This window comes from Orycteropus afer, unplaced genomic scaffold (assembly GCF_000298275.1).
Source record: "Orycteropus afer afer isolate SDZICR_OR568_19922 unplaced genomic scaffold, OryAfe1.0 scaffold00103, whole genome shotgun sequence".
NCBI classification, from domain to species: Eukaryota; Metazoa; Chordata; class Mammalia; order Tubulidentata; family Orycteropodidae; genus Orycteropus; species Orycteropus afer.
In genome coordinates, this window is record NW_006921690.1 from 7,516,054 (window position 1) to 7,537,716 (window position 21,663).

At 36.8% G+C, this 21,663-nt stretch overlaps 1 protein-coding gene across 1 annotated transcript in view; it reads right to left on the bottom strand.

Moving 5' to 3' along the window:
* The window catches only part of ELP4 (elongator acetyltransferase complex subunit 4), a 367,989-nt gene extending 349,653 nt beyond the window's left edge, over positions 1-18,336 (bottom strand). The window contains exons 1-2 of the mRNA XM_007943295.2: positions 18,114-18,336; positions 9,879-9,914 (exon numbers count right to left, since the gene is read on the bottom strand). Coding sequence (XP_007941486.1) covers positions 9,879-9,914; positions 18,114-18,336 — 259 coding nt within the window. The remainder of the gene's footprint in view (positions 1-9,878; positions 9,915-18,113) is intronic.
* Positions 18,337-21,663: the final 3,327 nt, after the last annotated feature.

Here is a 21,663-nt window from a genome sequence, read left to right on the forward strand (position 1 = left end):
TAGATGCAATGATGGGTCTCTCCTCGTCCAGAGCAAAGAAGAATGAAGAAAACCAAAATTCATGGAAACAATTAGTCCTAGCAACTGGTACACCATCCAATCTGCAGCCTATACAACTATGAGACCAGAACTACATGGTGCCCGGCTACCACTTCATCTGCTTGGCAGGGTATCTATGTAGGAGATCCTTGATAGAGAGGGAGAACGATGTGGAACAAAACTCAAAATCATTTGGAAAAAAAGGGGGGGGGGGACACCAGGTTCGCTGGTCTGATAGAGCCTGGTGGAATGACTGAGACTATGGTCCCTAGTTGCCCTTCAGGTCTGGAATTGAACCCATACAAGTGGTTTCCAGTCAAACAAAAGACAGGCATATGAGTTGAACATTTACCTCAGGTAGATATACTTCTTGTAGAGAACAATCATGGGAGAAATAAGAGCTGCTTATGCACAGGGAGACAGCTCAGGGGGCAGGAGTGCATGGAGGGATGAACACTGGGAAGAAGTAACTATGTGGAACAAGTGGGAGGGGAGCTGCTGCATTGTGGTAAACTGTGGTCAATGACATGAGACAAAGTATATATGAACTGCTGTATGGAAAGTGAATTTGCTCTGTAAATCTTCACCCAAATCACAATAAAAAAAATAAAAAATTAAAAATAAATATAAATATCTACATACCCAAAGAAAGAGCCCCCATATATATAAATCAGACTTTAACAGAATTGAAAAGACAAATAGATTAACTCCACATAATAGTCGGATACTTTAATACTCAACTTTCAAGGAAAGAAAGCACAAGTAGAAAAAAACTTACAAAGACACAGAAGAACTAAACAATACTATCAAACTACTTGATCTTATAAACATCTACAGAGCACTTTATCCAGGAATAGCACAATATACATTCTTTTCCAGTACACATGGAACATTCTCAGGGGTAGACCATATGTTAGGCCACAAAGCATGCCTCAATAAATTTAAAGATACTGAAATACTGCAAAGCATCTTCCCAGATCACAAAGCTATAAAATTAGAAATCAATGATAGGAAGAATTGAAAAAGAGCAAACACATGAAAATTGTGTAACACCCTCCTTAAAACTACTGGGTCAGAGAAGTGAAAAATGAAATTTAAAAAATTCCTTGACTTAAAATAGAATGAAAACACAACATACCAAAATCGTTGGGACACTGCAAAAGCTGTGATCACAGGACGATATATAGCAATAAATGCATACATCAAAAAAGAAGAACGAAAATCAACACCATACCCCAATATCTCCAATTAGAAAAAGAGTAACAAAAAAGCCTACAGTCACCAGAAGAAAAGAAAAATAGAAATTTGAGCAAAATAAATAAACTGGAAATAGAAATACAGTAGGCAAAAATCAACAAGACTAGAACTTGGTTCTCTGAAAACATTAATAAAATCGACAAACCACTAGCAACCTTAACAAAGGAAAACACGCAAATAACATGAATAAAAAATGGAATGGGCAATGTCACAACAGAACCAACTGAAATAAAAAGGATAATACCAGGATACTATGAAGAATTGTACTCCAACAAATTTGAAACCGTAAAAGAAATGGCTAGATTTCTAGAAACACACTGCTTACCTAAACTAACACAGACTGAGGTAAAAATCTGAACAGATCCATAACAACAAAAGAAAATGAACAGGTCATAAAAAAACAAAAACTATCAATGAAAACAAGTGTTGGCCCAGATGGTTTCACTGGAGAATTCTAAGAAACACTCAGAGAAGAGCTGACACCAACCCTACTCAAACTATTCCAGAACACAGAAAAGGATGGAATTCTCCCAAATTTATTTTATAAAACAAGCATAACTCTGATACTAAAACCAGATAAAGATACCACTAATAAGGAAAACTACAGACCAATATCCCTCATGAATACAGATGCAAAACTCTTCAGCAAAATCCTACCCAATAGAATTCAATACTGTATCACAAAAACAAAACAAAACAAAACAAAAACACCAAGTGGTATTTGTACCAGTTATGCAAGGATGGTTCACCATCAGAAAACAATCAACATAACCCATCATATAAATAAAACAAAGGGAAAGAACTACATGATCATATAAAGTGATGCAGAAAAGGCATTTGATAAAATTCAAACCCATTCCTGATTAAAAACTCTCAGGAAAATAAAGAATAGAGGGGAAATTTCTCAACCTAATAAGTGGCATATATGCATAACCAACAGCCAACATTTATCTGAATGGAGAGAGACTGAGAGCATTCCCCTTAAGAATGGCAACCAGACAAGGATGCCCTCTATCATCCTTCTATTCAATACTGTATTGGAAACCCCAGCCCAGGCAATAAGGTAAGAAAAGGAAATCAAAGACTTCCAGATTGGTAAGGAAGAAGTAAAACGCTCTCTATTTGTAGATGACATGATCCTATACATAGAAAACAGAAGAGACTCAGCAAGAAAACTACTGGAACTTATTGAAAGATTATGCATAGTGGCAGTATAAAAGGTCAACATACAAAACATAGTTGGATTCCTCTACACCAGCAAAGACATCTCTGAAAAGGAAAAAGGAAATCAGTATCATTTATAATAGCTACTGTGGTAGTTAAGGTTATGTGTAAACTTGGCTGAGCCTGGTTTTCAGTGGTTGGGAAGCTGGTGGGGTATTCCCCATGATGAGACTGGCAACCAACTAAATGGTGGAATCTGCCACAAGTAGTGGAGTAGCTGTTTTACAGATGTGGTCTCCTTCTGTATATAAAATTAAGTTCTTATGCACATCAAAAGACTTCTTCAAAAGAGTACAAAGATAACCTACAGACAGAGAAAAAATATTTGGCAAGGACATATCTGACAAGGGACTTATCTCCACAATTTATAGAAAATTCTAATACCACAATATCAAAAAGACAAACAATTCAATTAAAAAATGGACAGAGAAATGAAAAGACACTTCACCAAAGAAGATATTCAAGTGAAGAAATGTTTGAGATCATTAGCCATTAGAGAGATGCAAATCAACAATGAGATACCATCTCACCTCAGCAGTAATAGTGAAGTTCAACAACACAGAAAATAGCAAACACTGGTGAGGATGTGAAGAGATTGAGACTCCTACACTGCTGGTGGGACTGTAAAATGGTATAACAGCTGTCAAAAACAGTATGGCAATTCCTTAAAAATCTAGAAATAGAAATACTATTTAATCCAGCAACCCCATTACTAGGTTTATCCTAAAGAAGTGAGAGATGGACATGAATAGATATATGCAGACCCATGCTCACCGCAGCAATATTCACAATAACAAAGAGATGGAAACAACATAAGTGCCCATCACTGGAGGAATGGATAACCAAATATGGTACATGCACACAATGGAATACTATGAAACATTAAAGAATACTGTAGAATCCACGAAACACCTCATAACAGGATGAACTTAGAGGATATTATACTGAGTGAAATAAGTCAATCACAGAAGTACAAATATTGTATTAGTGCATTACCGTAAAAATTCAAGGAAAGGTTGATACATGGAAGGAAACTTTGTTGGTTACCAGGGATGGGAGGGGGAAAATGGGAAAACTGCTAGATAGGTAAGAGGCAAGTATTGATTTGGGTGAAGGAAAGGCAATATATCAAAAGCAAGCAACCAACACAGTAACCCTAAGGAAAAGGAAGAAAGAGAGTGGTGCACAAAAGGTACAGACAACAAGGTAACACTATTACATGCACAATATTACATTATCACTAATAACAAACATTAATCTATGGGTGAATACATAGGTAGATATGATCAGGTATGTCTAGGCTAAAGGGAATATACCCATGACCATATACAAGTTTGTCAAACACACATATTTATATGTGCTATAAGAATGTCCATGTATACAGAGCTAAAAGGGGTAAAGATATGACAACTTCTTACCCACAACCACCACCCTGAGTGAGTGAGTTGTTGGGCCTGTGGGTTCGGGACCAGGGTCACAAGGTACATCAAGCTCAATTGGTATAACATACTACACAAAAAACATGGTTTTACATCTACGGTGTAGTATATTACCTGGTATGGCTTTTCTAGCCATAAGTCCTTGTAAACTCCAAGGTGGAATTTGCTGTGAGCAACTGAAGAGCTCCTGATTGTTAAAGTTATCCACCTGGGGTATTTCTGTTGAGAGTGGCACAAAGCAATGTTCTGGGAAGTTTGCTCTCTCTCAGGTGCTTGGAATTCTGATGCTATGATTGGTTAGTTTGGCCACTCTGCCAGGCTCAAAAAAAAGCCCTCCTAGAGACAGAAGGAATCTCTCTGACTGTTGGCTGAAAAAGATGTGCTGCTGAGAGAAACGTGCTCCTGAGAGACACACACTGCTTAGAAGGCGACACCGAGAAACACACATTGCTGAGAGAGAGACACTGAGAGACACACACTGCTGGGAGAGAGACTGAGAGAGACTTTTGGCTGAGAGATGGTGGGCTGAGAGACACTAAGCGTTGTCCCTGAACTTGAATTGAAGCCTGGTTCTTCCTTAATAAACCCCATAATCTGTGAGTTCTGTGTGGCCACTGCAGCAAATTATCAGACCCAGCAGATAGGTGGTGGGTGGGTGCTGCGAGAGGAACGGGTGGTATCAGGATTGATGAAAAGGCAGCATGTTTGGCCTCACAGGAATAAGTCTTGGGCTATTGATGGTGATTCTGTCTTCCTCTTGTGGGGTTAGAGGAGGTTGGAAGATGCAGCCTCCCTGCCCCTTTAGCAATATCTTACTTTGGTAAGAAGCAACTAGGGTCTTAATAGCATGCAAGTAGCCATCTAAGATGCAACTACTGATCTTTCCTCACCCAGAGCAAAGAAGAATGAAGAAAACCAAAGACTCATGGAAACAATTAGTCCAAGGGATGAGTGGACCATGTGAACCTCAGCCTACATGACCCTGAGACCAGAAGAACCACACGATGCCCAACTATCATTGTCAGCCACTCAGGAAGTTATCAGTGTAGGAGATCCTTGGTAGATTGGGAGAAAAATGTGTAACAAAACCCAAAATTATAAAAAAGAGCAGGCTTACTGGTCTGATGGACTGGTGGACCCCCTGAAACTATAACCTCTAGTCACCCTTTGGGCCTGGAATTGAACTTACTCCTGCGGCTTCCAGCCAAACAAAAGACAGGCATATAGGGTGACCATTTATACCAGGTAGATATACTCATTAGAACAATCAGGCATGGGAGATCAGAAGGGCAATATTTGCACAGGGAGACAGTTCACGGAGTAAGATTGCCAGGGAAAAGGACACAGGGAAAAGGTAACCACAGGGAGAAGTGAGAAAAGGGCTGTTGCATTGTGGGGATTGCAATCAATGTCAGCAATCAAGATGTATGTGAACTATTGTGAGGAAAATGAACTTGCTCTGTAAACTTTCACCCAAATCACTATTAAAAAAAAAAAAAAAGCAGTAATAACATAAGGAAAACCATGGTAAGAAGAGACAGAGTGGCATTTTGATGGAATTTAACACTTAGAGTAATGAACATAACACATAAGGATGATAAGAGGATGAGAAAAGACTAAAGTGTATGAGCAATGGCAGCATAAAAACCTCTGTGTCAGAATTAAGGAGTTGAACTTTATGTTAAGATCAACAGGGAGCACTGAAAGGTCTTAAAGATAGATCATGATCAGATTTTCAGTTTAGAAAGTTCATTCTGGCTGCAGTACGAAACAAGAGATACGCTGAACATTGGGGGTCTCTTAAGAAATCATTGTAATAACTTCAGTGAGAGTTACTATCACCTGAATTAAAACTTTAGTAGTATGGATGGAAAGAAGTAGAAACAATTTTAAAAAATGTAAAAGTTAAAAGCCATCAAGATTCAGTGATTACTGGATGTGGTTGTTAGGTATCATCAAGTTGGATCTGACTCACAGTGACCCTATATACAACAGAATGAAACACTGCCTGGTCCTGAGCCATCCTCACAATCCCTGCTATGCTTGAGCCCACTGTTGCCACTGGGTCAATCCATCTCATGATAGGTCTTCCCCTTTTTGGTGACCCTCTACTTTACCAAGTATATGTTCTTCTTTTCAAAGGATTGGTCCCTTCTGACAACATGACCAAAGTAGGTGAATGAAGTCTGGCCATTCTCACCTCTGAAGACCATTATAGTTGCACTTCAGGGCAGATTTGTGCATTCTTCTGGCAGTCCATGGTATTTTCAGTATTCTTCACCAACACCACAGCTCAAAGGCATCAATTCTTGTTCAGTCTTCCTTACTCACTGCCCAGTTTTCACATGCATGAGGCTACTTGAAAACACCATGGCTTGGGTTAGGCACACTCCACTCCCATCTCTTCTTGATGGGATACTGTGCGGTTTAAAATCAGGAAAGGTGTGTATTAGGGTTGTATTCTTTCATCCTATTTTTTCAATCTGTATGCTGAGTGTTTCAGTTACCTATGCCACTCCAACAGAAAATAGCACAAATGGGATGCTTAACAAACAGGAGTTTATTCACTTACAGTTTGGAGGCTTAAAGTCCAAGTTCAAAGTGCCAGGCTCTAGGGGTAGGTGAAAACCCCCAACCTTGGGCTTCAGTTCTGCCTCCTGCTCCCAGCCCACTGGAGCTAGAGGCTTTTCTTCACTCAGACAGCTGCTGGCTGCTCAGACTGTCAAGCCCAAGGTTGACAAGTAAAAAGGCACAGTCCTGATGTTACCAAACAACACAGCAGGCCATTAATTCAAGTCCACTGAAAGTCCCAAGGTCAGCAGAGCATGGCAGGCTGCTGAACGACACAGCTACATGCAGGGTTCAAGCATGCCATAAGCTGGAGACCATTCCCCAAGGCTTCTCCTTATATACAGGAAGCAGACCACATCCCTAAGGCAGCTAGCTACTCAGCTGCTCACAGTAGATTCCACCATGGAGTTATTACCAGTCTCATCATGGGGAATACTACATCCAGCTGCCCAGCCACTCAACCAGGCCCAGCCAAGTTGACACACAAACTTAACTACCACAATGAACAAATAATTTAAGAAACTGGACTATATAGAGAAGAATGCGGACTCAGGATTGGAGGAAGACTGATTAACAACTTTGCTTGCTCAAAGTGAAGAGGACTCAAAGCACTTACTGATGATCAGAGACTTCAGTTTTCAGCATGGATTACATCTCAACGTAAAGAAAACAAAAATCTTCACAACTGGACCAATAAGCAACATCACGATAAATGGAGAAAAGACTCTAGTTATCAGGGATTTAATTTTATTGGATTCACAATCAATGATTCCTAGTGGAATGGGGTGTCTCTGGGCACTTATTGGTAGAGCTAAAGAGCTCTGTAATGTTTGCCTGACCAGGTCAGAGGTCAAGCTGAAGGATGAAGGCCAGAAAGAGGCCTGCATGTGGGCAAGGCAGAGAAGAGGCTGTCCTCATTAAAGAACTGTATCCTGAACTTCCCTAATAAAACCTTGACTTCCCTAATAAACTGTGAATATGATCTGTGAGTTCTGTATAGTCATTTCAAGGAATTACTGAACCCAGTAGAGAAATACAGTGCTGTGGGAGGGATGGCATGCGTCAGACTTGGTAAAAAGGTTGGAAAGAGGAGGTTATGTCTGATCTTTCCCTCGTAGGATTCTGCCCTGGGCTAACATTGATCATGATTCTCTCTCTTCCTCCTCCTGAAGTTAGAGGAAGCCAGATGTCACAATGCCACCATTTTTACAATGTTGTTGCTGCTGCTGTCATGTGTTTCTGAGTCAGTTCCAAGTCACAGCAACCCTATGCACAATAGAATAACACAATGCTTGGTCCTGTCCCATCCTCACAATCATTACCACGCTTTAGCCCGATGTTGCAGCCACTGTATCAATCCATGTATTTCAGAGTCTTCCTCTTTTTGGCTGACCATCTACTTCATCAAGCATGATATTGTTCTCCAAGGGCTGTTCTCTTGTGACAACATGACCAAAGTATGAGACGTGAAATCTTGTCATCCTCACTTCTAAGGAGCATCTCTTATTTCAAAGATGTCACTTTGAAGACTAAGGTGCACCTGACCCAAGCTATGGTATTTTCAATTGCCTCATATGCATGCAAAAGCTAGACAATGGATAAGGACGATGGAAGAACTGATGCGTTTCAATTATGGTGCTGGTGATGATAGTGAATACACCATGGACTGCCAGGAGAATCTGTCTTGGATGAAATACAGCTGAGATTTTTACAATAGTATAATATACATATAGTATAAGCTTACAAAGTGCTGTGGGCACAACAGCACAATAGGAACATTTTCATTGAGTCCTTTTTAATATGCTAGAAATTACTGCATATATAATTATATTTTGTCATCATGACAACCATATAAAATACTGGTAATATTATCATCCTTAAATTATATATGAAAATACTTAGAATGATTAAGTAACTAATCCAAGTTCACAGTAAAAAAACAAAAAGCTAATGAACTCTAAGACCACAACAATAAATTTGCCTAGATTAATACATTTTATATAGTCCCAATATGCTGAGCACAGGTCACAGTAAATCTGGAACACTAAATATTGTATTCAGTCCTGGGCACAGTTGAAGGAACAATGTCAGGCTAGCAGGTGGGTACATCTAGAGGAATACAACGAGGACAATGAGAAGTATGAAAACCATCAGTTTATTTTGGAGAAGGTAAGATGATAATATAGTTATTTTCAAATATTTAAAGACAGGAGGCTTGGTAGCAGAGTGGTTAAAGTGCTTGGCTGTAGACTGAAAGGTATGAGTGAGTATGAACCTACTCACTGCTCTGCTGGAGAAAGAATAAGGCAGTTCTGCTCTATCCTGCAGGGCTGCTATGAGTCTGAACAGACTTGATGGCACTGGTTTTTTACATGGAAAAGTAGATAGCTTCCTTCTATATTATATCAATGGGCAAAAATAGGACTAACAGGTATGTTATAGGTATATGGCTAAAATACCTATATAAAGAACTTTCTAATAAATAATAGCTTTTTCAACAATAATGCATTGCTTTTTAAACAGAAAGTTCATATTCAAATACTGTTTGATATCTGCCAAGGACTATGCAGTATTAATTTGTTGTCATATATGAGGTTTAATTATGTGACTGCCAATGCTTAATTCAACTTGAACAATCTATGATCTACACTAAAATGTAAGGCATATAGGGTTATGTTGTTGTTGTTGTTATGTGCCCTCAAGTTGGACCCGACTCATAGCGACCCCTCCTTGGGTTTCCGAGGCAGTATCACTACGGAAGTAGATTGCCCCATCTTCCTTCCAAGGAGTGGCTGGTGGGTTTGAACAGCCAGACCTCTGGTTAGCAGTCAAGTGCCTTAGGCACTATGCTACCAGAGCTCCCATAGGGTTATATATGTATATTTAAATATTAATTCTTATCACTTCAAAAATAAGCAAAAATATGATTTTTCAGTTTATTATTTTCTTTCAATAAGATAGTAATTGTGTGATTACACAATGACTTATGAGTACATCAACTTTTCAAATTAATCACTAACAATTCCATTCTAAATAATGAAACTGTCTAAAAAACATCCATTGGCATTCATTTTAGTCTTTTTCTTTAATGGCTCACAATGAACTGCCAACAATTTTTAAATTATACAAGTTAGATTTCTAGAGATGTTAGCCAAATTTATTCAAAGTTTAAATCAATATTTGAACTTAAATTAGAACATAAGGCAATTACTCTACTTTTAATTTATCTTAACAACTTTTGTAGAGAGTTACTAGTTTACAATACTTAATTTCAATGGATAAACCCATAAAATCTTACACAACAAAAATTTGCAATCAGGATGAGCAAGGCACATATTCTATACTTACCAATTAGAAGAACCGTTCCAACAGCTAAGCCTCCACCTGGAAACAAAACAAGAAAATTAAACTACCTTTTCACATTATCTTCAGCACAAAAGTCAGGCTTTATCAAGGACAGGTACTGCAATAACTTTAAAACTGCAGTTACGAACAACATTTTAATTACCTTAGCAATACTTTGTTCAAGGTGCTATTATGAAATAATTATATATTGTATGTAATTACATGCTACACATTACAATTACTTTCATAATATACTGTACTATCCTCTTTTCTCCTGTGATATGACCATGCTGCATTCAACATAACTGTGGTTAAGACTCACTAATGTTATATTTAGCACTTGTTAATAAATTAACTCAATAGCCAAGACCTAAATATGCACAGTAACTTTACTACTAGAGAAGTACAACAGAGAAAAGAAAGATTATGATGATAGAAATTCCACTTTAATATTTATCCACAAATTTACTAAGTGTTGGAGAAAATAAATGATAATCAAAACTAATTCTCTTCTCATTATGAATATAAACAAAGTTCGAACACTCTAAATATGCATGCCTAAATATATTTGGAATTTTAAATTAACAGTTTTGCCATTTCAAAGAAAAAAGGACATTTTTACTGCTGTTTTTTCAATGTTATTAAATGTTCTGTTGAATAGATGACTTAGGCTAATGTGGTCATGAATTATAAATGTATTTTCATTAATCATGCTTTAATTTAAAATCAAGTATTAAGAAACTAGAACCACACTAAAATGATGAGATAATTGACCAGTGACATTTTGTTTGTTCATAATCCCATTTACAAAAGCATTATTATTTGAAATTAATATCAAAAACACTAACAAATCTTCTTAAAAATGAAAAATACGTCTAAAAAATGAATAGAAATGTATTTAAATTGTAACTAATTTTATAAAGTACTGAAAATGTTACACTGAAAACAATATTACTAGCGGTTTTTTTTTTCTTCTCAGTGCACAAATTGAAAGAAACTTTAAACTTTAAAATACCAATAAAGATCTTTTCCCAAAAGAGTTTTGTAAAGGCAGATGCTATGTGGAAAAATTTAGTATAAAATGCTCCTTTGACAATCGTTATTTTTGTGCTGTAAAAAGCACACATAACTGAAATTTGTTTCAGAGAAACATGAACAATTTGGTAACATACACAGAATACCAGGGAACATTTGGCTTTTAATTACTGATATTGATACCTGACATCAATTTCATTACAATTACAGATAGTGATACTTGCAATCAGTTTTACGACAACATGCAGAACCCTCCAATTAATTGGAGAAAAACAATAAAGAAGAAAAAAATAGTACATATACATATTTTTATGTTCAAATGGATTTGTTATAAGATGGAATATATATTTTAACATTTAGGCAAGTTCTTTCATTATAGCATTAAAAGCTATACCAGGCTAAATAAGATAATGTAAACTGTTATTGAAACATAAAAGACTAACATAAACTGAAAGATTAACATAAACTGAAATGATATGATGATAGGAATCATAAAGTACAACAGAACAGAAAGGTTTGCTTTGGGACAGGATTAGACACATTTTGTGCCACATACATGGCACTAACTTTTTGCTATTTTGAACAATTCAGATCACACTTACCAACTCTTTAGTTTCCTATTTTCCTTTCATAAAAAATATTTAACTATCTAATAGTTTCATATATTTAATGGAAGGAAATAATATAAGCAAAAATCAGACACTTTGTAGTGTCTTGTCCAGAGCAGATACCATTAAAAAAATTTTTCTTTAGCCTATTTCAATAGGAAGGATTTAGGCCTCTTATGTAAACACACATGTCTCCTCAGATTAGGAATTTCTGTGAGGCCTTCACTGGAATAGTTAGAGAATTAAGGAATTTTTAACATTTCATGGAAACATATTAAAGAATAATTCCACAATGTAGAGGTCCCTAATCAAGGGGTCTGGCCCAGAGCTACCTTCACCATTCCAGCAAGTGTGTAGAACAAATCACCAAAAATTACCATTATCTGATAAATGGTGATCACCATAACAGTAAAAATTAGTAATAATACTTCTCATTGATGGAAAAGTTAAATAAATAGTTAAGCAAAATAAGACTAAACAAAGAAAGTGGCTCCCTGTACGAATGCTCCAAACCACCACCTGTTCCTGATAACTCAGGAAACACACCATTGAATTCTTAAAATTTCACGTGTTAAAAATTCTAATGTTTGGAAAATTTGTACATTACCTAAGACAGTATAAACGGGAGCACGCTAAATGATTTTTACCAGCTAAATTAATACACTATCAGGACTTCTCTTACACCCAGGGTTAAGTTTTCCTTCTTTTATTCTAAGAGCTTTATTATGTAAATTCATGAGACTCAAATATAGATTGACTGCAATAAAGGCTGGTTATTTTAAAGGCTGGGTAGGGCAACAGGATGAAGCCACCTTTTTAAATTGATTTTTAGATCAAGATTTAATTTTACATATATTAGGTACAATAATTTGACATGGATATACATGTATCAACAAAACTCTCTTCTTCCAAATTGGATCTTAGTGTAGCAGGACTTCACATTTTCCCCAAATACTTTTCTATCACGTATTTTGATAGATCTCACTTGATATATCAAAGTTCTAGCTATATTTTAAACTATAGTACTTTGTAGCTATGCTTCCCAAACAACAAAAATGCCAAAACCACCAACTACGAATGAATACATGACATGATATATTCATCGATAGCCAGCTTTTAATACATTTTAAACTCAGTAATCCATTAGCAATTTTATCTAATTTCAAAAGGAACACATCATACACTAAAAGTTTCCAATTAAAATAGAAAATATCTTTTCCCAATGGTCCACTAAAATGTTTTACAGATAAATGGAAGAAGGAAGCAATTAACTTATTTCTGATAAAAACAAACAAAAAGTAAGTAAAATTGCATTACTTACTACCTCTTCTCTCCATTAATCACAACTTAGAGAAATCACTAAAATAATTTCTAAGACTAGTAAGAAACCCTTGGTTTTACTTCTAACCTCTTTAAGAATTCTATTCATCTTTAGCTTACTAAAAATACAAGTCCAGTATTTTATCTATATATAAGATTGGAATATTCTGAATTTGAAAAGCTGAAGATACTTTGTATACTTCATATTTTAAAGTACTCGTTTTATCAAGATTTTACATATATTTTCATTGTCTCAAAGCAGAAAAAAATCAATACCTTTAAAAAACTGCAACAGAAGATTTAAGATCTTGTTAAATGCCAAGATCTTCCTATCTTCTGATTTTAAAATATGAAGGGTTTATTTTGTTTCCAATTCATGTGAGAAATGGTTAAACAGTAACGTGAGAAAATTCAATCCTCCCATATCCCCAAAGACCAAATCTTTAATTAAGCTATAAATTTTGGGTAAATGAGGTCTATTTAATACAGTAGAGTATGAAGGCCCAGAAGACAGGTATCAATAAAGGCATCTCCCCTTTTCAAAATTAGGGAAAGTACATGGGAAAACAAAGATCAAGAAAGATAAAAGTCATTTTTACCAGTACCTTCCAGTATAAAGGAATAATTTTGGCTGTAATTATAGAAAGGCATTTTCGGGAAAAGCTGTTTAAAAATCAAGACTATACTCTTTCCTTGTTTCACGGTAATATCCTTGACAACTTCATTGATGCCAGACCCCAACTTAAATTGAAGCTATTTCATTAACAAGCCTACATTTCCTTCGGTAAGAGGTATGAAACATTCCCACAATTCTTAATTATTCCACAAATATTGGCTGGACAAACATGAGAATCAAAAAAGAGAAAGTTATAAGGAGCTCTGGTAGCATAGTACCTAAGGCACTTGACTGCTAACCAGAAGGCTGGCAGTTCAAATCCACCAGCCACTCCTCAGAAGGCAGGTTGGGCAATCTACTTCCGTAGTGATACCGCCTCGAAAACCCAAGAAGGGGTGGCTATGAGTTGCGTCCAACTCGACGGCATATGACAACAACATAATGGTAATAGTTCTGTAGATTAAACCACATGAAATAATTGTGCGTAATACAAAATAAGCTATCTTTTCCTAAAATGTACAGTCACCTGTATCAATTACTAAAATATCATAACCAGGATTATATTTTAAAAAATATTACAAGCTCAATGTACATTAACCCACACTACAGATTAATACAGCAAAGGAAACAAGCTCACCATATTTATTATTTCACCATATTTATTTTTTCAGTAACAATGTTGAAAATGGTACCTATGATTAAGTTTGTTCGAGTATTCTTCCAGGACATTTTTTACATCAAATCACTATTTGCCATTTATCTGACTGTCAAAATTTAGTAAGTTCTGAACAGCACAGAGGTTTAACTAGATAAAACTGAGAAGTTACCTTTCCCCACAAATATCTAAGCTAAAGGAATAATTCCCCCAAGTTAGACATACAGTCCTAATAAGTACTGCATTTTATGTCCTAGAAAAAAGGAAATTCTGGCAGTCTCCCTTACCTGATAAAATCTTTCTCTGGAAATGTGGATGAAGGAAAAAGGAGTATCTATCTAATCAAGTCCTCTTACTTTTCAAAAATACAGCTTTTTATTTATACATAAGGAGCCCCGGTGGCAAAGTGATTTGAGTGCTCAGCTGCTAACCAAAAGGTTGGCAATTAGAACCCACAAGTAGCTCCACAGGAGAAAGATGTGGCAGTCAGCTTCCATAAAGATTTACAGACTTCGATACCCTATGGGGCAGTTTTACTCTGTCCTACAGGGTTACTATGACTTAGAATTGACTTGAGGGCAGTGGGTTTGGTTTTGATTTTATTTATATATAGTGTCTTCGTATAATAAAATTACCTGGAAGGGTAGGATTGAAAACTTGATAGGAAATCTAAGAACTAGAAAAATTTTTATATCAAAATCTAACAAACTGTCAGAACAAAAACATTTAATATGATTGGTTCATATTTAAAAGATGAAGATATTAGGAACTTTCAAATTTATAAAACACTCTGGGTTAAACAATGGAAATATTAGCATATCATCAAATGACTAACACTCAATTAACCTGTATGGTACCTTTCAAATATAGTTTGCATGTATGCTTAAAATTACAATGATGTCATGGTTGTTGTTGTTGTTATTTGCCATCGAGTCGGACCCGACTCACAGCGACCCCTCCTTGGGTTTCCAAGGCAGTATCACTACGGAAGTAGATTGCCCAACCTTCCTTCTGAGGAGTGGCTAGTGGGTTTGAACCGCCAGCCTTCTGGTTAGCAGTCAAGTGCCTTAGGCACTGTGCTATCAGAGCTAGCAGTAGTAAAATGTCACTGCACTGTATGACAGTGACAATACAATATTTACTTGTTACACAATAACCATAGAATATATTTAAGCAACAATCATAATGTCAGAGTACAGTCTCATCATCCTGACATCATAACATGCAACTATTATTACATTTTCTCACAACGTAGTCATGTTAGGCTTATCACAATTTGAGCCAAATAACATTTTTGAGTAACAATATAGTAGTCAACTGTTTCACTTCAAATAATGTTTTAATGAAAAACAAATGAAAAGTGTTTATTTCACAGGGCCATACAGAATGGAAAATTGAAATATAAAAATGCCATTAAATAAACAACTGAAACACTTATGGTCATATTTATTATTCCAAATGTAAATAACCTCTTCAACTTCTGTGCACTTTAAGAATTAATTGCATACATGAAAAATGTAGTTCAAAAACTTCAAAATATTCAACTGACTCATTTCAATCATGTTAATGAACACTAATTTTTGCATAAGCTTGTTGCTGTCATTGTGTAACTTCAAATACTAGAGGTCCCTCTCTCCCTACCCCCGGCAGATCTAGAAAATTAAAAAACTGTAATTCAAGATTTTACATCTGTATAAACACATTGGGAAGATGCTTTCTTTTTGATGAATGCTTTAAAGGACAGACGATAGTTAAATCCAGTAGTCCTGGTGGCTCCACAGTAAGTCCAAAGATTGGCAGTTCAAATCCACCAGCCATTCTGCAGAAGAAAAATGTTGCCTTGGAGAGATTTACAGCCTGGGAAACTCTATGGGGCAGTTTTAATCTGTTCTATGGGGCCTCTGTAAGTCAGTGAACCAATGGCAATGGATTTGGTTTTGGTAATACAACCATTTCTCACTTATCAACATGCTGAGGTTCTACAGACCAGGGCATTAATTATGCAAAAATTGACATTATATGAAAATTGAGGATGACCAAATTATTACATAACTGCCAAACCACTGAGAATCATGGTCCAGAGAAGCTGACATACAACTTTAACCACTACAGCCAGCCTAACTCTTGTCTTGCACCTCAGTATTTGTAACTGCAATATGTCCCTTATTAATACCCAAAATAGCTGGATAGATTTTGTTTTACTATTGTTGTAAATGTGAAGTGTCAGATAACCAGATAGTTGATAAATGCAGAGTAGGTATACTTAAATCCCCTGAAAAGAGTTCTTGAAAATTTGTGATAGCTGTAGCACAAAGCAGAGAGGGCTAGATTTGCAATCAAAGGATCAGCCAAGTCTGTCACTACTTTTGTGACTCTGTTCGTGTCACATAAATTGAGTCTGTTTCTGAAGCCCAAACATCTAACTCGATTTTACATATTTCATAATCTCACTTGGGTTTTTTTCGTACACATTATTTTTCTTCCAAACAAAAGTATATTGAAAATATATTTTGAATGCCAGGAAACGTGTTAGGCACATTTTGTTATTCTAATGAGTAACTGAAGATACCATGCCAGAAATCTGATCGGAAATCACATATCCATGTTGGATTAAAAAAAAAAAAAAATCAAGGACTAGGAATAACTTTCAAGTTTTAAATTCAACTATAGGAGGGCAAAAAGTAAAGCAGACAAAATGAAAAAAAAGTTACACAAGTATTTGCTCATTAGGCATTCTGAATCATTTATGTTTATAATGCCATATAACTCTGGAAGAAAACAGACTTGAAACAATTAAGTACTAAAATTTATATAGGAAAAAACCCAGGATCCTGTTAGGTTATGAAGGAACACATGCAAAAGGCCATACTATTTCTCACAGGTTGTTTGCTTGTTACTTTCCTCTGTACTAAGTCCATGAGAAAAGTATTGTTTGGGGAAAATAATTAGAGAAAAAATGTCAAGTGAAGTACAAAAAACAAGCAATGACATTTGTAAAATTTTATGAAAGTGAACAAGATTTAACAGACACATAAGATGCATTTAAAAAAGAAGTTATGAAATATACAATACAGTTTTAATGAAGCAGCTTTCCAGATAGGTATCCACTAATCTACAAGCTTTACCAACACAGCAGCTCTGTCCTAATCAATTTAATCCGGTCAATCCCTTCAATACAACAATTATGAAACAAGTATATTCTCCAGCAGACTCTTCATGCAAAATTCTAGAGGTTATGAAGGTAAATATAAAGAATGGGCTATTTCTTTTTAAAATACGAATTAAATTTAAATAGGTTTGGTATGCCGCAGCAATCACCTCCGAGAGGCAAAATATGCACCGGAAGAAATTAACAAAACCATACTCTTTCTCTCTGTATCTATCTATCTATCTATCTACACAGATACACACACATATATATTTAACTCAAATATAGGTATGCCTCTCTACAGACAACAGGTTATAACTATTTTGGGTCAACATATACCTTCACCATACATTCTCTTAAAGTCAGCATAGTTTGTTTTAAGATTCAGAACCTGGAGATAAAGCAGCCTGGCGGTGGCAAAGGGGAAGTTACTTTCTTCAGCATTTTCTAAGGAAGCCTGTCTCTCAGAATGATAAGTTTATTACGTTAATCCAAGCCGTGAACTATCCGGGAATGGCAGAAGCGTGTAACCAGAGATCAGAAGGGGGAGAATTTAGATGAAGACCAAACCATCTCCATACATTTATTCTTCCCCTTGACTAGGAAGCAGTTCAGTGTAAAAGCATGTAGGGATCCCGCCGTAACCTGGAAAGAGAACGATGAGCAGAAAACGAGACTAGGGAGTCGGGGCACTAAGGCAGGTTTGAAGTCTCCATGCAACCCTACTCTCCTCCATCAATATCAGAACCGGCTATCCGCTCGGAAGGCTGAGGGGTTAGGGTCAGAATAGCTCTCCCGGCAGGTGCCCTCCCTGAGTTTCCCCTCTGTTGAACCCGGATCTCCATTCTGAACCAACCTAAGAGCTGGTCCAGGGCTGGAAGCCCGGTTGATACCAGCAGCTGTCCATTCCGCACCGACGGTCGTGTGCCCGCGATGGACACCAGACGAGAGCCATCGCTGTCGTTACTGCCGGCTCTAGGACCCTTCCTCTGGAAACTGGTGATGTTGTTTTTGCTAGTTGCCTCCGCCACAGACCCAGTTGCCCCGCTTCGGGTGCCGCAAGTTGCTACGGCCGCCATCTTGTACCTTCCCGTGTTGACCCAATAGAAACTCTGGGAACTTAGCCGCCGGCCTGTCAGAACCAGCCCCAAACTCCCGCCTCCTTGCCTCTATCACGGCTCCAATAGCAAATAGGACTGAGCATGTCCTTCAGAGTTAACCAATCGCAGGGCGCGTTGCTGAAAAGTGCGATTTGCTTTAAGACTGGCGGACTTCTGCGGGGCCCAGGTGAGAAAAGCCCACCTGAGTCCTGGTTGGGGGTCGTTCCAGGTTCTTTGAGGGCAGAGGTGGGTAATGTCATACTTGAGTGACTTCATTCACATTGAGTTGAAGAAGACGATGGGGAGGCAGCAAACCAGTTCAAGGCTAATCTAGCAACTGTTCGTAGGAGCTTGCACCTATTAATGATGATAGTCGAAAGGAAAGATACTTTCCCCTGAATCTTTCTCTTCTGAATTCTGGAAGTTCAGTTCACCTTTCCCCTGCAATCTTTTTGCTAATGGCCATGTTATATCGAAGAAATTGGAATTGTTAATGTGTTGCTTGCTGAGTGCTAGTGGTAGGTGGGTGAATTTAGACCTTGGAGTGAAAAATGTTGAGTTTTGAGGTAATTTGGTTTTCCTCTGTTTGAAATAGCAAATTACAAAATATTTTCGTCTGACAAGTCCCTGTGAGAAGATTTCGTTAATTTTAATTAGGGCTGCTGGAAGGAAGTCTTGGTGAGCTTTCCTGTAAACGGTGTGAATGACAAGTGTTACTCTGACAACCTTGTTCACACATTTAATTGTCGTTTGCTGTTAAAGCAGCTGCAAATAACAGAAAGTACTTTAGGTTTCCTCCCCCCAAAATAATAAATAGAATCAGATATGTATGTACTTTCTGTTTCTAGTTATTTGTGAACTCTGAATTGAGAGCTTTCTAACGAGAATAGGAATTTTATGTGCGGTTGTTGTTATGTGTCGTAAAAACATGTAATTTAGAGCTATATTTTTGAACTTAAAAACTTTCTCAAAACTGAGCTGGGGGAAAGGAGGTTGTAAGTTGTTTTTAAAGGTGTTGATGGTTGACAAATGTCTAGATTAAAAAGGCATCCCAAATCTTGCCTGCACTTCTGCATTACTATTGATTTTGACAGTGACATGTTAATTTTTAATGTATGGGTAAAACAAAACAAAACAACTTTGCTATTTAACAATGTATCAGCTGGAAAGCTTTAATTGAAGTGTAGATGATTTTATTTCTAATCCTCACCAGTGTAAATTTTTACTCTAAATCATTCATTAACTTTTGAGTGCTGTCAGCCTAGATGTAATCTTGTCATTTTAGACCTATAGAAATAAAACTCTTGTCTCCTCATTTCAGGGAGATAAGATTAACAGTGGGAAACTGTATAGTCTTAAAATGAACATGTAACAGTATTTGCCAATTTTGTCCTATAGAAAATAAGTACTAGTGAGATAAAAAGAAAAAGTGCCAATGCGGTCCAATATTAAATAGACACTTTCTGATTATTTTTGTTTCTCTGACAACTTGGAAGTACTACAAACATTTCATTTTTGTGGTCTTTATAGTTTCTTATTTCTATTCTGTTTTTCACTCTTTAGTTTTCTCAAGGTGATAATAGTGATGCTTTGTTTCATTATTAGAACTGAAGAATTATGTTCTAGTATATATACACATTGAATCATTCCTGAAATTAAATTATATGCCTGTTATAACACCATCATAGAATACATTAACGTACTTTTTTTTTTCTTTTTTTGCAAAGACAACAACTTTGCTTCCAAATAACCCCAAATACTGGAATTTATCAACATATTGTAGAATGAAATATAAAGCATTGTAATAAATGAAATATCTGTGGAAGGGAAAGGTTAAGATAGTATATGTTTAGGTCTGGAGTTAATTCAATAGTTATTTCATAATCACATAAGAAATTCTGGGGAGTATACTAGGCACTCAGGTTGCAGAGAGAAAATCTAGTCTCTGCTTTTTTTTGAGTTCCCAGATAGTGAAAATGAGTGGATAAAAATGCTAATAAAGTCCACTATAAAGAGAACACTTGCCTGCTAACCAGAAGGCTGGCGGTTCAAACCCACCAGCCACTCCTCGGAAGGAAGGTTGGGCAATCCTGCTTCCGTAGTGATACTGCCTCGGAAACCCAAGGAGGGGTCGCTATGAGTCGGGTTTGACTCGACGGCACATAACAACAACAACATAAAGAGAACAAAAGGGGATTACCTAAATCACATTGAGAGGAGGAACCTTGGGAAGTTTCTATGAGGAGGAAGCTTAGTCTGAACTTTGAAAGATGTGTAGAACAGAAAAGCATATGAGAGAATGAGAGCTCATACAAAGAATAAGAAGATGGCACCTGTAATAAATCTGTTCTCATGAGTCTATGCAAGTTGTTCTCATGAAGTTTACAGGGTAGTAAGGAGTCCTTGTAGTTGCTAAGGGAAAGGTTGGCAGTTCTAACCCACCCAGGTGCTACATAGGATAAAGCCCTGATGATCTGCTCCAGGAAAGATTACAAACTATGAAACACCTTGGGGCATTTCTGCCCTGTCATATGGGGTCACTATGAGTCAAAATTGACTTGAGGACACACAACAACAATGTGTAGAATGCTAAGAGAAGACTGGAGAAGTTAGGCAAAGGTTGATTAATTTTTTTCTTAAGGATTGTAAATTTTTTTTCCTTAAGGATATGAGAAATGGGCAACCATTGAAGAATTTTAAGAAATAACTCACTGATCATAACTGATAGTCATGGATTGGTAAAGGAGCCCTAGTGATGTAGTGGTTAAATGGTTGGCTGCTAACTGAAAGTCAGTGCTTGAATCCACCATCGGATCCATGGGAGAAAGATGTTGCAGTCTGCTTCTGCAGAGATTACAGCCTTGGAAACCCAACTGGGCAGTTCTCTGTCTTATAAGGTTGCTGTGACTTGTAACTGACTCAGTGGGTTTGGACAGTGGGTTGGTTTGGTTTTTGTTATGAATTTGTTAAAATTGTGCTAAAAGAAAATGGATTGGCTAAAAGTGTGATTGGAATAAAGAGAATGATGACTCAAGAATTACTATAAAGGAGTAGAATTGATACAACAAAGGAATGTTGAAGAATTAAAGATGACTAATAGGGTTCTGCCTTGAGCAGCTTTGTGGATGGTGAAGGACAGGGAATAAAGGAAGAATAGCAGAATTTTTGTAGTTGCGGTGGTGGTGGTTTTGGGGGAGGAGAGATGATTGAGTTTTTTTTTTTTTAATTGTTTTTTATTTTAAATACCCATGGAGTATCCAAGTAGAGGTGTCTAATATGAAGTAGGCCCTGTAAGAAAAGGATCTC